At 41.9% G+C, this 17,056-nt stretch overlaps 7 protein-coding genes across 7 annotated transcripts; 4 read left to right on the top strand and 3 right to left on the bottom strand.

Annotated features, from left to right (window-relative positions):
- Positions 1 to 835: 835 nt before the first annotated feature.
- Positions 836 to 3,895, top strand: HMG1 (hydroxymethylglutaryl-CoA reductase (NADPH) HMG1; the record flags this gene model as incomplete). The annotated part of the gene is made up of 1 exon (XM_018878746.1): positions 836 to 3,895. The coding sequence occupies one exon, from the start codon at positions 836 to 838 to the stop codon at positions 3,893 to 3,895; it is 3,060 nt and encodes a 1,019-aa protein (XP_018736018.1).
- Positions 3,896 to 4,805: 910 nt separating this feature from the next.
- On the top strand, positions 4,806 to 7,625 carry WAR1 (War1p; the record flags this gene model as incomplete). The annotated part of the gene is made up of 1 exon (XM_018878745.1): positions 4,806 to 7,625. The coding sequence occupies one exon, from the start codon at positions 4,806 to 4,808 to the stop codon at positions 7,623 to 7,625; it is 2,820 nt and encodes a 939-aa protein (XP_018736017.1).
- Positions 7,626 to 7,827: 202 nt separating this feature from the next.
- Positions 7,828 to 8,451, top strand: AWJ20_1835 (uncharacterized protein; the record flags this gene model as incomplete). The annotated part of the gene is made up of 1 exon (XM_018878744.1): positions 7,828 to 8,451. One exon carries the CDS (start codon positions 7,828 to 7,830, stop codon positions 8,449 to 8,451), a length of 624 nt encoding a protein of 207 aa, XP_018736016.1.
- Positions 8,452 to 8,614: 163 nt separating this feature from the next.
- On the bottom strand, positions 8,615 to 9,679 carry AWJ20_1834 (uncharacterized protein; the record flags this gene model as incomplete). The annotated part of the gene is made up of 1 exon (XM_018878743.1): positions 8,615 to 9,679. The coding sequence occupies one exon, from the start codon at positions 9,677 to 9,679 to the stop codon at positions 8,615 to 8,617; it is 1,065 nt and encodes a 354-aa protein (XP_018736015.1).
- Positions 9,680 to 11,444: 1,765 nt separating this feature from the next.
- CTR9 (Ctr9p) lies at positions 11,445 to 14,717 on the bottom strand (the record flags this gene model as incomplete). Its single annotated transcript, XM_018878742.1, has 1 exon — positions 11,445 to 14,717. The coding sequence occupies one exon, from the start codon at positions 14,715 to 14,717 to the stop codon at positions 11,445 to 11,447; it is 3,273 nt and encodes a 1,090-aa protein (XP_018736014.1).
- A 241-nt stretch (positions 14,718 to 14,958) lies between these two features.
- On the top strand, positions 14,959 to 16,401 carry NOP8 (Nop8p; the record flags this gene model as incomplete). Its single annotated transcript, XM_018878741.1, has 1 exon — positions 14,959 to 16,401. The coding sequence occupies one exon, from the start codon at positions 14,959 to 14,961 to the stop codon at positions 16,399 to 16,401; it is 1,443 nt and encodes a 480-aa protein (XP_018736013.1).
- Positions 16,402 to 16,595: 194 nt separating this feature from the next.
- Positions 16,596 to 16,808, bottom strand: RIB4 (lumazine synthase RIB4; the record flags this gene model as incomplete). Its single annotated transcript, XM_018878740.1, has 1 exon — positions 16,596 to 16,808. The coding sequence occupies one exon, from the start codon at positions 16,806 to 16,808 to the stop codon at positions 16,596 to 16,598; it is 213 nt and encodes a 70-aa protein (XP_018736012.1).
- Positions 16,809 to 17,056: the final 248 nt, after the last annotated feature.

Below are 17,056 nucleotides of genomic sequence, written 5' to 3'. Positions count from 1 at the left end.
CTGCTCCTGCAGCTAGTACCTACCAAACCAAAAAAAAGCCCCGGCCAGTTGTTGGGCATAATATTTAGTAGACAGACTCACATTTCACTCACTTCTCGACAACGTCCATAAGAAAGAGACATAGTACTTTTACAAAAACAGGGATTCAACTTCGGGTTTTAATTGGTATTATCAATCTCTCTTGTCTATGGAGAAAGTGCTGGGTGACAAATTTAACCAATAGTGTCTGTAGGCAGTTCAAGTGAGTAAGTAATTTAATATCGTTGGTTTCGCTTGTGATTAGTTATTTCGTCAAAATTCCTGATTTTCAGTTTATTATTTGTTTTAAAAGCAATGATTCGTGAAAGAATCAGGTAGAATTTGGACGTTTGAAATCCAGTCGGATCTTTGATATCGTAAGCCAATGGCTGTGCAAGTTGAGAGAGTCTGGCTTGATCTAAAATTTCCAGTCTTGCCATATAGCAATACGAACGATGAACTCTACTTTACACCTCATCTACTCTTTGGAGTTTAATTTGTCATTATGTTTCTGAGCTTCGTTGAAAGTTTGTGTTTCTTACTGTTATGTTCTCAAGTTGACGATATAGAGGGATACCTTGGGACAGAGTTTCATTTTACTTCGATTTCTTCATGTGCTAGCTTAGATTTTCTGTGCTTTGGCTATGTGCGCGATGAAAATTGCTATAGACTTATATTCAAGCCGAATGAGAAGGAATATAAAATAGATGAGATCTTAAATGAGCGTCTATCATAGGAGATCAAGACAGTCACTAACAATCATCTAGCCCATCACCACTGTATATTACCTGTGTACAATCCTATACCTCCCTTCAACATGTTTGAAGGAGTACTCTCATTAATAGCGTGGATTTGTGCTAAATCAACCAAGAGCCCTATTCAGACTATTGTTATTAGTGCATTATGTGCCTTGACGGCCTACTTTTCCATTCTCGACTTGTCGATTCCCGCTTATGCAAGCACCCTTTCTCGTAGTTACTATTTTTCTGGCCTTAACTGCCCAAATGGTACTTCTACATGGGTGCCCGTGCCAGCAGGTGGACTTGATGGATTTGCTGATATCTCGGAAGCTACTCCTCACTATGTTGGAGCTAAGATTCTTTTCGCTGCTAGTTCTTCCTCCTCGTTGCCGGTGATTTCCCAGGCTGTTGATGGTCCTACCAAGTTTGAAAAGGAAATATTGATTCCTGAAGCTGAGTTTTCAGAATGGTTGTCTTCCCTTTCTGAGATCAATTCTGAGGATCAAAAAGACGTGTGGAGATTAAGAAAGTCGTTCAGTTTATTCTTCTGGTTGAGATGGAAGCTCACCAGATTGGCTGAATTAATTCGGAGCACTGAGAACTATGATCTTGCTGTGGTGGGTATGGCCTATTTGGGAATGTACTATACATTTTTCTCATTGTATTTTTCAATGCGTAGGTTAGGCTCTAAGGCCCTGTTATTTATCTCGGTTCTATTATCTTCTACATTTGCATTTATGTTTGCCTATGTCACATTGTGTTATTTGGGAATCCCTATTTCTATTGCAAGTCTTTCAGAAGGTTTGCCATTCTTAGTAGCGACAATTGGTTTTGAAAGCAAAATATCTTTAACTAGATTAGCTCTTCGTGAATCCAGAGGTAATTCCGACCGTGCATACGGACAAACTATTTACTCTGTTATTTGTAGCGAGGGCAAAGCGATTTTCAAGGATTATGTCCTTGAAATTGGAACCCTGATGGCTGGCTCATTTTCCGGTGTCAATGGTTTATGGCAATTTTGTTTCCTTTCCGTTTGGATCTTGTTCTATGATTTTATTATGTTGGTCACGTTTTATTCGGCTATTCTGTCCATCAAGGTCGAAATGACTAGAATTGAGCGTAATGATATTATTCGTAGTGCATTGGAAGAGGATGGTGTTTCCCATGAAGTTGCCGAGTCTGTTGCTGATAGTACACTACATGTTACTGAAAGTGAACTTGGTAGACCATTTAGAAGGAGCTTTGGCAGAAATATTGTTCAGCTTGGCATTGTAGTATGTGGATTTGTCTTACTAAACGCTGTTCATTTCAGCGATTTCCCATTCAACCTTCCATTTTTGTCCAATGGTAGCAACTCTGCTACTGGTGAAAATGAGAACCCACTCTCGAATCATATTCTCAAGTCTCAAAACATCATTGGATCCTCAACAGGCGCCGTTGTCACGGTTTTACCAACTCTTGTCTTGGAACACTCTCAATTCTCGGTTCGCGTTGAGGATGAAATTCGTTCTATTCTAGGACTTTGGACTAGAATTGTTAGTGATCCAATTATCAGCAAGTGTATTGTCATTGTCCTTGCAGTAAGTGTGGGACTGAACGCTTATCTCTTCAATGCTACGACGAAGAATACCGTTGTCAAAATTGTTGAGAAGCGCGTCGAGGTTGAAAAGAAGGTCCCGGTCATTGTTCGAAGTTCTTCTTCTGATAGTGAGGCATCTGATAGCGGTGATGATAGCATGCTTGAACTAGCCAGCAGTAAAAAGAATCCTAAGACAAGATCCATTGATGAGTGTAAGGCCATTTTGAAAGCTGGTAATACCAAAGAGCTCACTGATGATGAGGTCATTAATCTTGGTGTTGCTGGTCTGCTACCTCTGTATGCCTTTGAAAAGCATCTAGGTGATAAGACTAGAGCTGTCAAAGTTCGCCGTGCCACTGTGTCACGCATTTCTAATACCAAAAATCTTGAGAATAGCTTATTGCCTTACCTCAACTACAACTATGAGCGTGTTTTTGGCGCTTGTTGTGAAAATGTTATTGGTTACATGCCACTGCCAGTCGGTGTTGCAGGCCCATTGATAATAGATGGCAAAGAGTATTTCATTCCCATGGCTACTACGGAAGGGTGCCTAGTGGCTTCTACTCAACGTGGTTGTAAGGCTATGAACGCCGGAGGCGGTGTCCGAACAGTTATAACAGGTGATGGTATGACAAGAGGACCCTGTGTACGATTTGCTAGTTCTCAGAGAGCCGGTACTGCTAAAATCTGGCTCGACTCTGAGGAGGGCCAAAAGGCTATGAAAAAGGCTTTTGACTCCACTTCACGATTTGCTCGTCTTCAGACTATGACTACGGCTCTGGCGGGAAGACTTCTTTTTATTCGTTTCCGTACCACTACTGGTGATGCAATGGGTATGAATATGATTTCAAAGGGTGTTGAATTCGCACTCAATGATATGGTTAAAAACCATGGATTTGAAGATATGGAGATTGTTTCATTGTCAGGAAACTACTGTACTGATAAGAAACCTGCCGCCATCAACTGGATCGAGGGAAGAGGAAAGAGTATTGTGGCTGAAGCCATAGTTCCAGGATCGTTTGTACGCACTACTTTAAAGAGTAGTGTTGAGGCATTAGTTGAGCTCAATGTTTCTAAGAATCTGATTGGTAGTGCTATGGCAGGTAGTATCGGTGGATTTAATGCCCATGCTGCCAACCTTGTGACAGCTATCTACCTTGCTACAGGTCAGGATCCAGCACAGAATGTTGAGAGTTCTAACTGTATGACTCTGATGGAAAATGTTGACGGAGACTTGCACGTTTCAGTCTCGATGCCATCTATAGAAGTTGGAACTCTTGGTGGGGGCACAATTCTTGAACCTCAAGCAGCAATGCTTGACTTATTAGGTGTTCGTGGACCCCATCCCACAACACCCGGAGCTAACGCTCAACAGTTGGCTAAAATTGTTGCATCTGGTGTCCTTGCAGCTGAACTTTCATTATGTTCTGCTCTGGCCGCTGGCCATTTGGTACAAAGTCATATGACTCATAATCGATCACAAGCACCTACTGCAACGTCGTCGGCTGTGAACATGGCTAAATTTGCCCAAGATTCAAAATTATGCATTAAGTCATGATCTGGTTCGTGGCGAGTAAAAAAAATGTGGGGAGGGGAGTAGTTTTATGTATCTTAGGTAGACAATATACTTGGTTAATTTAATCGCTCCAAAGTTACATCTCAAGTTATAAATGGGTCCAATGACGTGAGATATTTGCACTTAAGCCATATAACACCCGCAGGGAATTATATCTAAAGGCCTTCGATTATCATTTGTTATATTTTACAGATGAACTGTGCTCAGCAAGGCATGAGCTATTCTGAGAGTATTCACATTGAAACCTGGTACAGATCTAGCATGGAACACTGATTATAGCCGGACTTAAAAACTGGTCAGTCTCATCAAAATAAAGTTTCGGAATTATTTAAAATTTTCCGCATCTGTCGTCAGGTTGCCAGATAATGTACAAGATATATCTAAAATGCCTAGCGAATCGGCCCATTTTGTACCTCTCGGCTATTACTCTATCGAGAAATGTCGGAGTTAATTAGTGCCCGACATCCAGGGTTGTGGTATGTATTTCTCTCCATTTAGTTCTGTTATTTGTTATTATTATTTCTATAATCTGGATAGTGGAAATCATTGCTGATATTTCTAATTTCGCTTTATAAAACTTTGACTAAATATTAAGGGCAATAGATCTTTTTCAACAGGATTGTGAATTTTGTGTGCAGATACCAATCATACATATCAGCTACATTATCGGCAGCTCGGAACCCGTTTCTCCATATCGAGCTTCCTTACTTAAATCTGGTGGTTTGTAGTCCATGGTACAATAAACCGACATTTTTTTGACCGCAAATCGAACACTGCAGATATAAGTTGAGAGGTACATAAAAGAGGGAAAGCGTTTGCTCTTCTATTTCTTTACTGGGTTTCCTCTTGGCTTCTTCCTGGCTCCCTGTGCCATAGCTGTATATGACGTATCATGATGGAAGCTGGTACTCAGGTCTCCAATGTTTTAGATGATCAATCTAGGTTGACGCCCATGGATCCGATGGCTTCAAGCTCCCTTCATAGTGCTCAAAACTCAGATAGAGAAATGAGCACACAAAGCCCTGATGGCGCGTCTCCAAAGTCAGAACATCAGGCAGCGCCGTCTACAAGGAGGTCCAAGGCTTGTTCGAACTGTCGAGCTCTCAAGGTACGATGCATCAATTCAGACCCAGATGATCCTTCTGCGCCTTGTGTTAGATGTAAAAGGGGCCACAAAGTTTGCGTTTTCAATCTTGGACCAAGGAAAAGAACGAAGAAAACGGATACTCGAGTGGCAGTACTTGAGAAGAAATTGGAGCTATTATCTGCTGCACTGCACGAACAGAATAATGGCGGGACTGGGCCTTCGAGTGTATTAGTTCCAAAAGTTGGGGGGCCATCTACAAGTGTTGGCTCACTACCATCACATTGGCAAGGGCAGTCTGTTTCTTTCCAGCCGACGAACACAAACAATCTAAATGGATCGACAAACAACACTAATGTTAGCAACTCCATGGCTAACCATCATCAAAATCAAACTATTACTAATAACAACCAAACTAATAAACCTGCATCTTTTGCTATACCTCAACAGCATCAGGTACCACCTCCACCACCGATGACTTTTGACAGTATCAAGCGCACCCCGTCTAGTACGGGTGGTCCAATTACTCCAGAAGGTGGCCATTACCATTACGTATCCCCAGGAGGGAACTATCATAAGTCGAGCTTGCAGACGTACGAATCGATCAACAGTAGCACGCCAGATGATTTTGAACTAACGTATACCAAAGACGACAATTCTTCTGCTCCTCGAGTGGATACCGGTGTTAATGTAGAGACGATGAGAGAGGAGATGCTTCGGTCATGGACGACACTAGCCGAGAGATCCAACAAAAGACTCGAACTACTAAGTGTATCAGCTGTGCCGAAAGTGCCAAAGTATGAGACGGATGTTGTTGCAAACGGCATTCTTTCTGAGGAAAATGCTCAAGCAAGGCTCGACATGTTTAGAAATGTGGTGTACCCGGTGTACCCAATAATGGTGCTTCCCGATGATTTAACTGTAGAACAGTTCAGGAGAGAAAAACCACTCCTTTTTCTCTGTGTAATGTCAATGACTTCTATGGTCCAGCGCGATCCGTCGCAATTCGAAAGCTCTTTAGCACTACATAATGCTGCATATGAAGCTATTATATACGAGACTATGGTTTTAGGGTCTATGACTTTTGAACTCCTACAATGTCTGATCTTGCTGACATACTGGTATAACGAACCTGAATTCTATCACCGCCAAAAATCACATATCCTAGCCAATCTCGCCGTGACAATAGCACAGGATTTGGGTATTAGTGGTGGCACTGTTCCTAGCAATCCTGCAACAAGCCTGAGGTTTGAGAAAATTGTCACTCCGAACGTACTGATAGATTCAGGTAATTTGGAATGCCGTAAACTATGGCTTCTAGCATACAGTGCGAATATGAACGTTCTTACTGCCAGCAGGAAGTCACCTTCTGCAGTCTGGAGTGATTACAATGATGAGTGCTGTCAGTTAATTCAAAATTCGAAGGAGGTCCCTATCGCAGATAAAAGAATTGCAAATATTTCAAAATTGGCACATGTTTTTGAAGACATATCAAAAGCATTTTACACGAAAAGCAAGGAACAGGGCCCACCCAATCTTTCTGATATGAAGACAAAATTCCTGTTGATACATTTTGAGCATCGCTTAGGAAATATTAATAAGTCAGCGAAGCGTGCAGGGCAGTGGTCTCCATCTTTTGATCCATACTACCATTCAATTAATGCATATCTTCATCAGGCACCACTATATGTGAAATATTCGGCTTCGCTTGGACGTTCACCATTTTCTGAGTACAGTTTAGCGATCGACAAAACCTCGTTTTCTCAAGATGAAGTCGAGTGTATATTAGAGTGTCATACATCGGCTGTCAAGGCTCTTGAAATTTTTAATAGTTTTGGTGTTGAACAGTACGCTATGCTTCCTATGTTTAATTACACAAGACTAGTTTTCTGTGCTTCCATCTTGTTGAAAACTCTTGGGCTATCTATGTGTAATAAGGCGTTTAGAGACGTTTGCCGTGTTCCAGCAGGTGCATTATCTTTAGTATACGGGGTTCTTGATAGACTGACCCAGGTAAATATTCAGTATCCTTTCTCCAATTCTGCGACATGCTTCAGTTTTGTGATCAAACTGCTGTTGTGCCATTTTGATGGGCAAGTTCAATACTTTCTCTGTGAAAGAAATGTCGAGAAGCGTAATATACCAAATTTACAGGTTAGTTCTCAAGCTAATTCTATGGATAACCAAATGACACAGCAGCAACAGAACCAAGTACCAATGCAACCTTTGCAGACTGTCGGTCAAACACAATCGCAATCACAGGCTCAACAGGCTCAAATGCAACAATCACAATCACAGGCCCAGGCTCAAAACCCAAATCTTTTGTACCCCACAACTTCATCTATCCTGTATAACACACTCTCCGGAGTTAACGGGTCAAATGGTGTGCCCAACAATGTGAACTTGAATAATTCGATTCCAGGCTCGCCATTAGAAGTCCTTTCGGCTGTTGCTCTGGACCCAAATCAGCGACGGTCCGCAGAACCACCAAATACAGATGTCAACCCACCAAAGCAGAGGAGTTCTAGTGCAGAAGAAGAGGAATATCCTGTCTGGTTTGTCAGCGATGATTTCTGGAAGGATCTTGTACCTAATGTTGAGGCTTTCTCAGGTTATGATATGATGTGAATGTGAATGTAAAGATATGTTAATTGCAATTTAGTATTTATGTTATAAAGGTATTACGATTTTGCCTAAATGAAATATAAATGTGTTTTAATATTTAAACCATGGCTGCCTCTGGTGTCCTAGCATACGTTTAGGAGCCGCACATGGCGTGTGATGTCCCTGAAGATCTCGTTGTAGTCCATAACTCCACACTTGTATAGGCATGAGTGAATTGCGACCCAGGCACAAAAAGATTATATTACGTGACGAGAATGAGCATGACGATATTATAGACCGTTCTCCAGCACGTGGCAACTTTACGTTATTGGATGTTATCCGCATACTTGGTGGGATATTATTGCTCAACTTCCTACTCTCTTACTATATCACGAAAACGCCTCTATGGGGAACCAAAACTAAACTTACCAACCCTAGATATTTGGAATTCACCTTCAAGGCTCATGTTTGGCCAGGGAGTGGATATCTTAATCTCACCGAAGACGAGCTCAGCCGATACAATGGAGAAGATAGGGCTCTCCCTATATATGTGGCAATTAATGGTAGTGTGTATGATGTCACGTCAAATCCTGATTCTTATGGTCCACTAGGGGCCTATTCCTTCTTTAGTGGCAGAGATGCTGCCAGAGCCTACTCCACAGGTTGCTTTCACCAGGACTTGACACATGATCTGCGCGGATTGGACCCTATCAAAGTCGAAAAGGACATTAGTGGATGGAAACGATTTTATGAAAGCAGTGATAGATATTGGTTTGTCGGGTATGTTCATCATCCTCCTTTGACAGGTCCTATACCAGATCCTTGCAATGCTGCTCAAAAGCCAAGTTAATTGTTCCTATCAGGAGGGGGGGATCATTATACGCCCAAATCAATTATCTATAACACTAGGAATTGCGAAAAATGCGAAGTCCTTTGAGTGCAATATAAAAATACAAAATTATACATAATATACAAAAATTACAAAATAAAAATCTAAAAAAATGCTTGTCTAATTACAGGAACCGTCTTGATGCGTTCTTGTGGGGTGCCTTAGTATAACCTTCACATCTCAGTAAACTAAGACCTGGAGAATCATTTTTAGTTGAAAATCGCCACTGCGATTTGGTCAAATAAAATAATGTGATTGGATTTGCCTTTCTCTGACGTTTGGCAGGTCGACCATCAAGCTCAGCTGATGGCTCTTCTTCCAAGGATGAAGAAACCGTCGTCTCTTCCTTAACTGCGGGACTCTGGGATGTCGTTGATGATGAATAAATAGGATCTGTAAACTCTTTGCCATCTATAATCATGCTGGCATCTTCTACCGAAACTTCGTATGGCATTTCGGTAACCTTGTATTTTATATCATGGATAGTGAACAATATCCGTACTGCTGCAACCAATGTTTCTAATAGATTCGCCGTATTTCCAGTTGCACTGAGATGGTATCCTGTTGTATCAGATCTCATCAGCCTCAGCTCTTCTTCGTTAATTTGAAAAATTAATTCTCTGCTAACCGTGTCGACAAAGGGGCGTTTATAGCCAACGAACTTTTCATTATAATGATCACTGGAAATAAGTTCAATACCATTGGCTCGAATATCTCGCAACTCCAGAACAATCTCTTCAATTCCTCTTTCCAAGTTCTTATTGATGGAATGCTTTATCAACTTTTGTTCAAGACCACGAAATCTATAATATCTTGCCTCCTTCAAGAGACTCTCTCGGTGTGCTTCACTCTTGATATCAATAAAGTTACCACTCAAACCACCAATTAAATCAGAAAACAGCTCAGCACTTCTATTATCAACAGCAGCAGGAGCAATTGGTAGAGGTCTGATAAGCTTCTTAGGAAATGTCATTTCAGGTTTAGCACCGAACAAATTACTAAATCCTATAGTGAAGAAATTAGGGGTATCTCCTGGATTCGAGAAAATATCTCTAGGAATCCTAAACTGAGTAGTGCCAACTCTGACGAATATTTCTGATTGAGCCAATACCAGCATCAGTTTTGGTAGATGATAATACAAGGCATCAGCCACAAGATAAGAGTACATAGCATCATTTTCAGGGTCCATCCAATAGCCTTAAGTGCATCACAGTTAGTTTACATGCAATCGTGTCTTAAAATGAGACTGTAACGTTTGGATCAGGATTACTTACCTTGAAGATGGCGACAAATATATGAGAATACTTTTGCACTTCGATCTATGTAAAGAGTCGGCCTTTCACTTTCAGGAGCATCTTTGTAAGGCAAAAAGAAATTCGTAAAGTAGCTTGGCCCATCCGAAGACAGAGAAGCACCACTCAGCCTGAATAGAGTGCCTCCTACTTGAATAGAATAGACTTGTTCATGGGTAAGAATATTAGGGATATTGGGATCAAATGGGTTCTTTTGCGGCGGAGCCATTTCACTAGAGAGCTTTTGTGAGCCTCGGCCAAGTGTATATCTATATCCAGAAGCCATCCTGTAAGTACGGCCCACATATATATATATATACAGATTGCTTAAAAAATTCAGGGACTGGGGTACAGTTGGTGAATAAAAGAAGTAAATGATTGTTCCGTGCAGACAATGGGCGGAAACTGCGAAGTTATTGCGGCAGGGTTGAGACATGTACGGCACAGATACATACAAGGCAACGATCCATGGAGATCACTCCATTAATAATGCTCGGTCATTGCATCGACCGGAGTAACGTTTAAACGTTTGGTAATAAAACGTAGTACATCAAGTCCCCGGGGTTGTTTTAATGCGACTACATCATGAATAGCTATTATAATATTGACGACATTGTTACAGATAGTCAGGTGAGAGCTAGAATTGGATGCAGGTGTCAGTCCCTTGATTACAATTACGGATCGAAGTTCGCCGGATTTATTATTCAGTGTTAAGCATAATTTACTAACGATCTGATCTAGAAACTCCCATGTAACTTTGAAATTACCGTGCCCGGTTTGGGCTATTTGCAAGGCAGCATGACTGACGACGTAAGTGACTGTTTAGTCAGCGGAGAATATTGGCCCGAGGATGTGAACGCGAGATCATTTTCTGACATGTTCTAGATCAAAGAAGGTGGTAAAGTGGAACTTCCACTCTGGTTAGCGGAATTATTAGCTGTTAGTAGTATCTCGGCTGATTCGCAGAAGTCGTTTATCTCACTGAATACACCCTCAATTTTTTCGCCCAAGGTCATTAATGCCCTGAAGTCTGACGCGTTAAATGTGGATATCCACTCTCAATCTGCAGTGTATACTTGGGTATTGGAACGGTGGCTCTCGTTGTTCGGTGATAATGAGCTGGGAAAGGTCGCTGTCGACACGGTTCGACAACGCGCTGCAGAAATTTTTGATTTCGCACACACGCATAAGGGTCTTGCTGGCGAGAACTCGGAATTTTTGTTAAAATTAGACACATTTGAGAAGCAGTGTAAGTATTGTGAAAGAGCCTTCATTATTTGGTTCCCTTGTACATCCGTTATTTTCGCGTAGTCGCTAACTCACCGAAGTATTTAAAGCCGCGTACGACTCGGCCAAAGACATGAGGCTTTGGCAGTCGAAATCATGATTGCGACTCAGATCAAGAACGCGAGGTACTATATTTTCTGAGCCTATCCCCACTTTTGTATTTTGTGTGCTTACTTGTAGAAGCGCGTTAATCCAAGGCAGTCGGCTTGGCAAAATCACTCCTCAAGACTTGAGTTAAGGGGTCCAATTTAAAGGGCTTTCGCTAAAGGGTTTCGTTAAATGACAAGACCCCGAGTGCCTGGATCAATACAAGAATGTTGGCTTGTATAACATTAATAATTTACTATTTATTTTACAATATAGACAAACGTGATATTAGTCCTCCTCATCACCAAATAAATCATCACCAGCAGGCTCATCCTCATCACTATCAGCAATGCGCTTTGTGAGCTTTCTCCTTTTTGGTGAAGATGCACCCGTGTCAACAGGCTCACCATCGTCATCATTACCTTCACCTGGTTTTCGCTTCCTATCGTCATCTTCGATATCACTCTCGTTGATATCTGACAATAACTCATTATCACTAAGTTCGGACTCAGATGAATCTTTGATAAAGTCTTCACTTTTAAATTTTTTAGAGCTGGATTTTGGCTTCTCCTTTTCGGCTTTGGGCTTCTTCTGTTTTGGTTGCCTAGATCCAGTCGACTTTCTCCGGATCTTCTTTTCTTCCTTCTTCTCGGCATTCCCATCTTCAGTGTCACTCTCGCCAACAGTAGTACTTTTAAGGGCTTCCGCTTCAAGTCTTGCAGTTTCAGCCCACTTCTCTGCCTCTTCTTGAAGTTTAATTCGCTCTTCAGCCAACAATCGTTCTCTTTCAGCCTTTTCTACAGCTTGTCTCTCAGCCTCTTGCATCAACCTATCCTTCTCCTCCTGTTGCTTCTTACGAGCTTCTTCTAGTTTGACAGCTACTGTGTTATCATACTCACGCTGTTCCGCTAGTGCACGGTCAAGCTGTTTACGAAGTGTATTTTGACCCATAAGAGACCGCTGCTCAAGTTCGTTTGCAGGGAAAGGAGGATACTTGCTCTTGGCGATTTCATCGAGCGACTTGATGGCTTTTTCCAGGTCTTCAGCTACATGCTCGATTTCTGCAACACATCTTTGCGATTCAGGTGCACGACGAATATATTCAGCCAATTGGAATTGAAGAAAGGCAACATTAAAAGCAAGACTTGTGTTATCTGTGGCTTGCTCCAAAGCTTTCTTGGAGTATTCTAAGGCTGTTTTTAGGGCTGTATGGTCTTTATTCGTCATACCACGGACATACCAAGCTCGCCCAAGCAATGTCATTAATTGTGGATCGTTACCATTCTTGAATCGATTGAGAGCATACTCATAAGCCTCAATTGCCTTTTCAAATTGTCTCAACTCAACTAAACAATGGCCCGTGTTGACATATATAGAAATGTCATTGAGAGTTTCCTTAATCTTGGTGAAGATGTACGAAGCTAGTTCAGGTTTCTTCGTCTCTGCGAATATGATGGCAATACCCTGCGCTGCAAACGCATTGTGGGGGTCAATCTGGAGAGCTTTATCAAAAAACTCCGCTGCTCTGAAATATGTTTTGTCCTTCTTTTCAATATCACTGTTCTTATTGATGCGAATCTCCCTTGCAACTTTCAAGTATAGATTTCCCATAGCAACCAGCGAGTAGCTATCATGCTTATCAACATCGACCAAAGAATGTTTATAATGCTTTTGTTCCACGTCTTCGCTGAGACTTTTGGCTGCTGTCCTCTTTCTTCGTCTCAAAAACCAGCCATACAACGAGCGAACTTCCAAGTTATCACCGTGATCATCCATTAGTTTGGTCATATCGTCAGCCCCCGCTTCAGAGCTCAATGCTATCGCCAAGTAAGTGGAACGTATCCTAGCGTCAAGGTAATCTGGCGCTAATTCTAAAACTTTCTTGTACCCGTCCTGAGCCCTTTCAGGCTCACCAACAGCGTCCTCTAATCTGGCAATATTGTATGTGAGAGTCGGTATGAAGTTAGAATTGGAGCTATCATCTTTGGCTAGTGAAAGGGCTCCATCAAAGTACTGTCTTGCAAGATCGTAGTGGCCGTTGAGATAATAGAGAACGGCAATATTGTTATTCAAATGGACACTGTCCAGTGGTTGACCTGGTTCAAGGCCCTGATTCTCCCCTACTCGCTTGATAATGGCCAGAGCCTTCTCAACATTAGTAGGTTCATAGAGCTGCGAAAGAATTAAAAGAGCCTCAGTAGCTGGCGTCTCTTTTGACTCTTCAGCCAGGGATAGATATCTCTCCAATAAAGTAATCGCTTGCTTTATTCGTTTTGGATCAGAGGATCCAGGCGTATTGCCTCGCTTTGCTTGAAGAAGCCCAAGTAACAACAAACCTTCTAGTGATTTTGGGTGGTTACTGACAACATTTTCGAAAGTCAGTAACGCCTCTGCCTCAGTTGATTCATTGCTCATTTGAACCAAGCCCTTACCAATCAATGGCAACAGCGAATTAGGGTTCTTAATATTAGCCAACTGATAGAATTCTAAGGCTTTGTCAAGCTCATTCATTGAATGGTAGGCACGGCCCATCCAAAAGTAACCATCGCTCAGAAGGATAGGAAGATCTGCATAATTGATTACAGAGTTATTGAGCTTCAACACAGCATCCATGTTCTTCTTTGAATAGAAATACGTTGATAAAGCAAGGCCCGCAGCGGAATACGTCGGATTATATTTATAAGCCTGCTGAATGAACATAAGAGCCTTGGTGTAATTTTCTGCGAAGTCCACGGCTTCAATGTTGCTTAAAGCAGCGTCCATATAGTACAAACCAAGGAGAGTATTTACAGTGGGTGAGTTAGGCTGCAATTCCTGAGCTCGATTCCAGGCTTCTAAGGCTGCTTCCTTATCATCAAGTTTCCAAAAACAAAGACCAATACCAATTCTAGGATCGGGCTTGACCATTTCTGGCCGGGCCAACAAAACATTCTGATACACTTGCAAGGCACCCTTGAAATTTTTCTTATGGTATAACACCCGCGCTCGACCGAGTTGAGCAAAAAGATTACCATCATTAGATTGACTAAGCACAGTTTGGAATGAAGATAGGGAGTCATCAAACTGAGCAACCGCACTTGTCAGAGCACCACGCGCGAGAATATTGACAGACCAGCCACGATCCAACTGAGTAGCCCTATTGCTAGCTTCCGTTGCCAGACTATGATAAGCTTCTTTTGTCTTGACAAGGTTATCGCTGGAACTTGTAGGTGCAGCTTTTAATTGACGTAAATAGAGCCATGACAGGCAGCTGTAAAATGGTAGCTTGTCGGAATCTTTTTGAACAACTGATGCGGCCAAACCCTTCATTACAACCTCAATGGCATTATCAGTCTGACCATTTCTCGCATACGCAGTTCCAACAGCAAGCCAATATTCAGGAGCACATTTTTCGTTCTCCAACAAAACACAAATCTCCGATGGGTTCTCAGGCAAGTCGTTGTCTAAGTCAATAGTAACAGCTTCACCATCTGCCTCGAGAGGAATTTCCAAAATGTTGGCTGAAGAACCAGAGTAGTTCTCGTCAGTCATTACAGTGTCCTCATCGACATACTCAGTCATTTTGACGACGAAAAGAACTTAGAGTCAGTGACACGAAGAGAGTATGCAGAGGTTTATGTCGTGAACTTCGAATTTCGACACGGCTTGTCCACCTCCTTAATATGTAATATCGTATATCTCGGGGTAGATGGCCTGCAAATATGCAAGATATGAAATATTTCTGATCTGAAAGTATACATTTAATTTAAAGGGTTCAATACGACTCCTCTTATATAGAATTCGCATTCTTGTACTTGTTAGCATGACATCCAACAATAGTATTGGTGAAGGTGACAACAACACAGGATCCGAAATTATGGACGTTGCTTCTCACATACGGATCCACATAGGTTCAATATCACAGTCCCTAGCGAATAAGATTGACAAGTTTGAAACCAGGATACAGAAGTATGGCGAAGTAATAAAGCCTCTTGAACTACATAAGAAGCCTGCCCTCGACACTTATTTTGCATTCATAACTCTGAATGCAACTCCGTCTCAATTAAACTCATTCAAGAAAGCATTCAACGGAGCTAAATTTATGGGCTCCACCTTAAGTGTGGGAGTAGCTAAACAAGATTATACGGAACGCTTAGAGCAAGAGCGAAAAGAACAAGAAAGAATAGATTCTATAAGTCTCCTGAGTCATGATCAGCTGAAGAGACTGTATAGCCGACAAAGGCCACAATTAAACTTTCGAGACCATGTTATACATGGTAGAGAGAGGACTACGAAGCGAAAGAACCTTCGATATGCCACTTATCGAATAACAAAATTTAATAAGGAGGGAAAGAAAGTAACTGTTCAACTGAGGTGTAAAAAAACCAAACTATGGGGTTTTCAAAAAGACAAGACGTTAGATGCATTGGTTTATAGATACACAAATGGCCAATGGAAGGACGGCAATGGTGATACTATCGAAGTGACAAACATCCGCCTACCGAGAAGTATAATGACTAGTAATACATCATTGCTTGACAACGAAGAGGACGAAGATGCAAAAGAAGATAGAGAAAAGAATCTCAAGATTTTTGAACAAATGTTTGGAGATGGGATGGACTTTGTACCCAAGCCAATGAAGTACAATGATGATGATGAAGATGAGGAGGAGCCTGCTGACGATCAATCGAAAGCTTCTACTACAGAGACAGACGAGTCTGATTTTGAAGATTTAATTGCTTCTCAAGAGGCTTTCGGGAATGAACCAGAACATACCCAAGAGTCATCTAAATTTCAATCAGGGCCAGCAAAAGAAGTTGCCACAGCCGACGATGAAGAAGTTTTGCCTACTGAAGGCACGACAACTTCAGCTTTAAGATCGTTATTTAATCCTAGCCAGGACAATACTGGATTTAGTCTTTTCGGTGGTGACGACGACGAAAATGAAGGTGATGAAACCGAGGACATAATTATGCATGATCCTGTTGAAACGACGGTTGTTCGAAGTGCAGCGATGATGGCTCCTGTACCTCTGGCTCCCCTTAACGAGCGTGCTCGGGGTCTTTTCTTTGCTCATTCAGATTCTCCATTTTTACACTCCCAATCGCAAGTTGCACAGCTCAAATCATCCACTTTTAATGGAGCCGCCTGGGAAGAGGAATTCTGGTCTAAACGTGGAGAGTGGAATAGAGAATTACGTCGTCACCGTCGTGACGTACTCCGTCAACTGAAGAAGAAGAATCAGGGGAAACGGGCGATTTTGTAATTGTTATGCTGGGCATGACATCCCAAAGATAAAGTTTCGTCTCAAATTCAGTCTCAAACCTCACTGTTGTCGATGATTTGCCAAAGCTCTGCTTCTAGCCCAGATACCAGGTATTGCGATCCACATTCGCAATAGGCTTCCCGGAGATTTGAATCAGCCACAGCATTTTATACACAATTTATTTATCTATTTACTTATTTAGTAGATTTATGTTTGAACCCCATTTCAACGGCAGCAGCACCCCAATCAGAGCCGTGGTTGTGGCCAGTAGGCGTCAGACCAGCACGTGCAAGGGCTTGCTCCTCAGTGAGACAGGTTAAAAGACCAAAAATGACAGGAGTGTTAATTTCGTCTTGTAATCTCATAAGGCCATGAGAAACTGCGTCAGCAATGTACTCAAAGTGCATGGTATCACCTTTGATAAGTGTGCCAATGGCGATCAAAGCATCGAAGTTGTCGGTACGACTTAAAATCTTGGTGCCGTAAGGGAGTTCATAGCTTCCTGGTACAGTCTCAACGACAATATTCTCCTCTTTGACACCGAGCGCAAGGAGTTTATCAACAGCACCCTTGAGAAGGGCTTCAATTACTTTGGAGTTCCATCTAGCATGGACAATACCCACCTTGAGCGAGGAACCTAATAAACAGGTTAGAC

Source organism: Sugiyamaella lignohabitans, chromosome A (genome assembly GCF_001640025.1).
Source record: "Sugiyamaella lignohabitans strain CBS 10342 chromosome A, complete sequence".
NCBI lineage: Eukaryota > Fungi > Ascomycota > Dipodascomycetes > Dipodascales > Trichomonascaceae > Sugiyamaella > Sugiyamaella lignohabitans.
The sequence above is the reverse complement of the archived record's forward strand: the minus strand, read 5'-3'. Positions and strand labels throughout refer to the sequence as shown.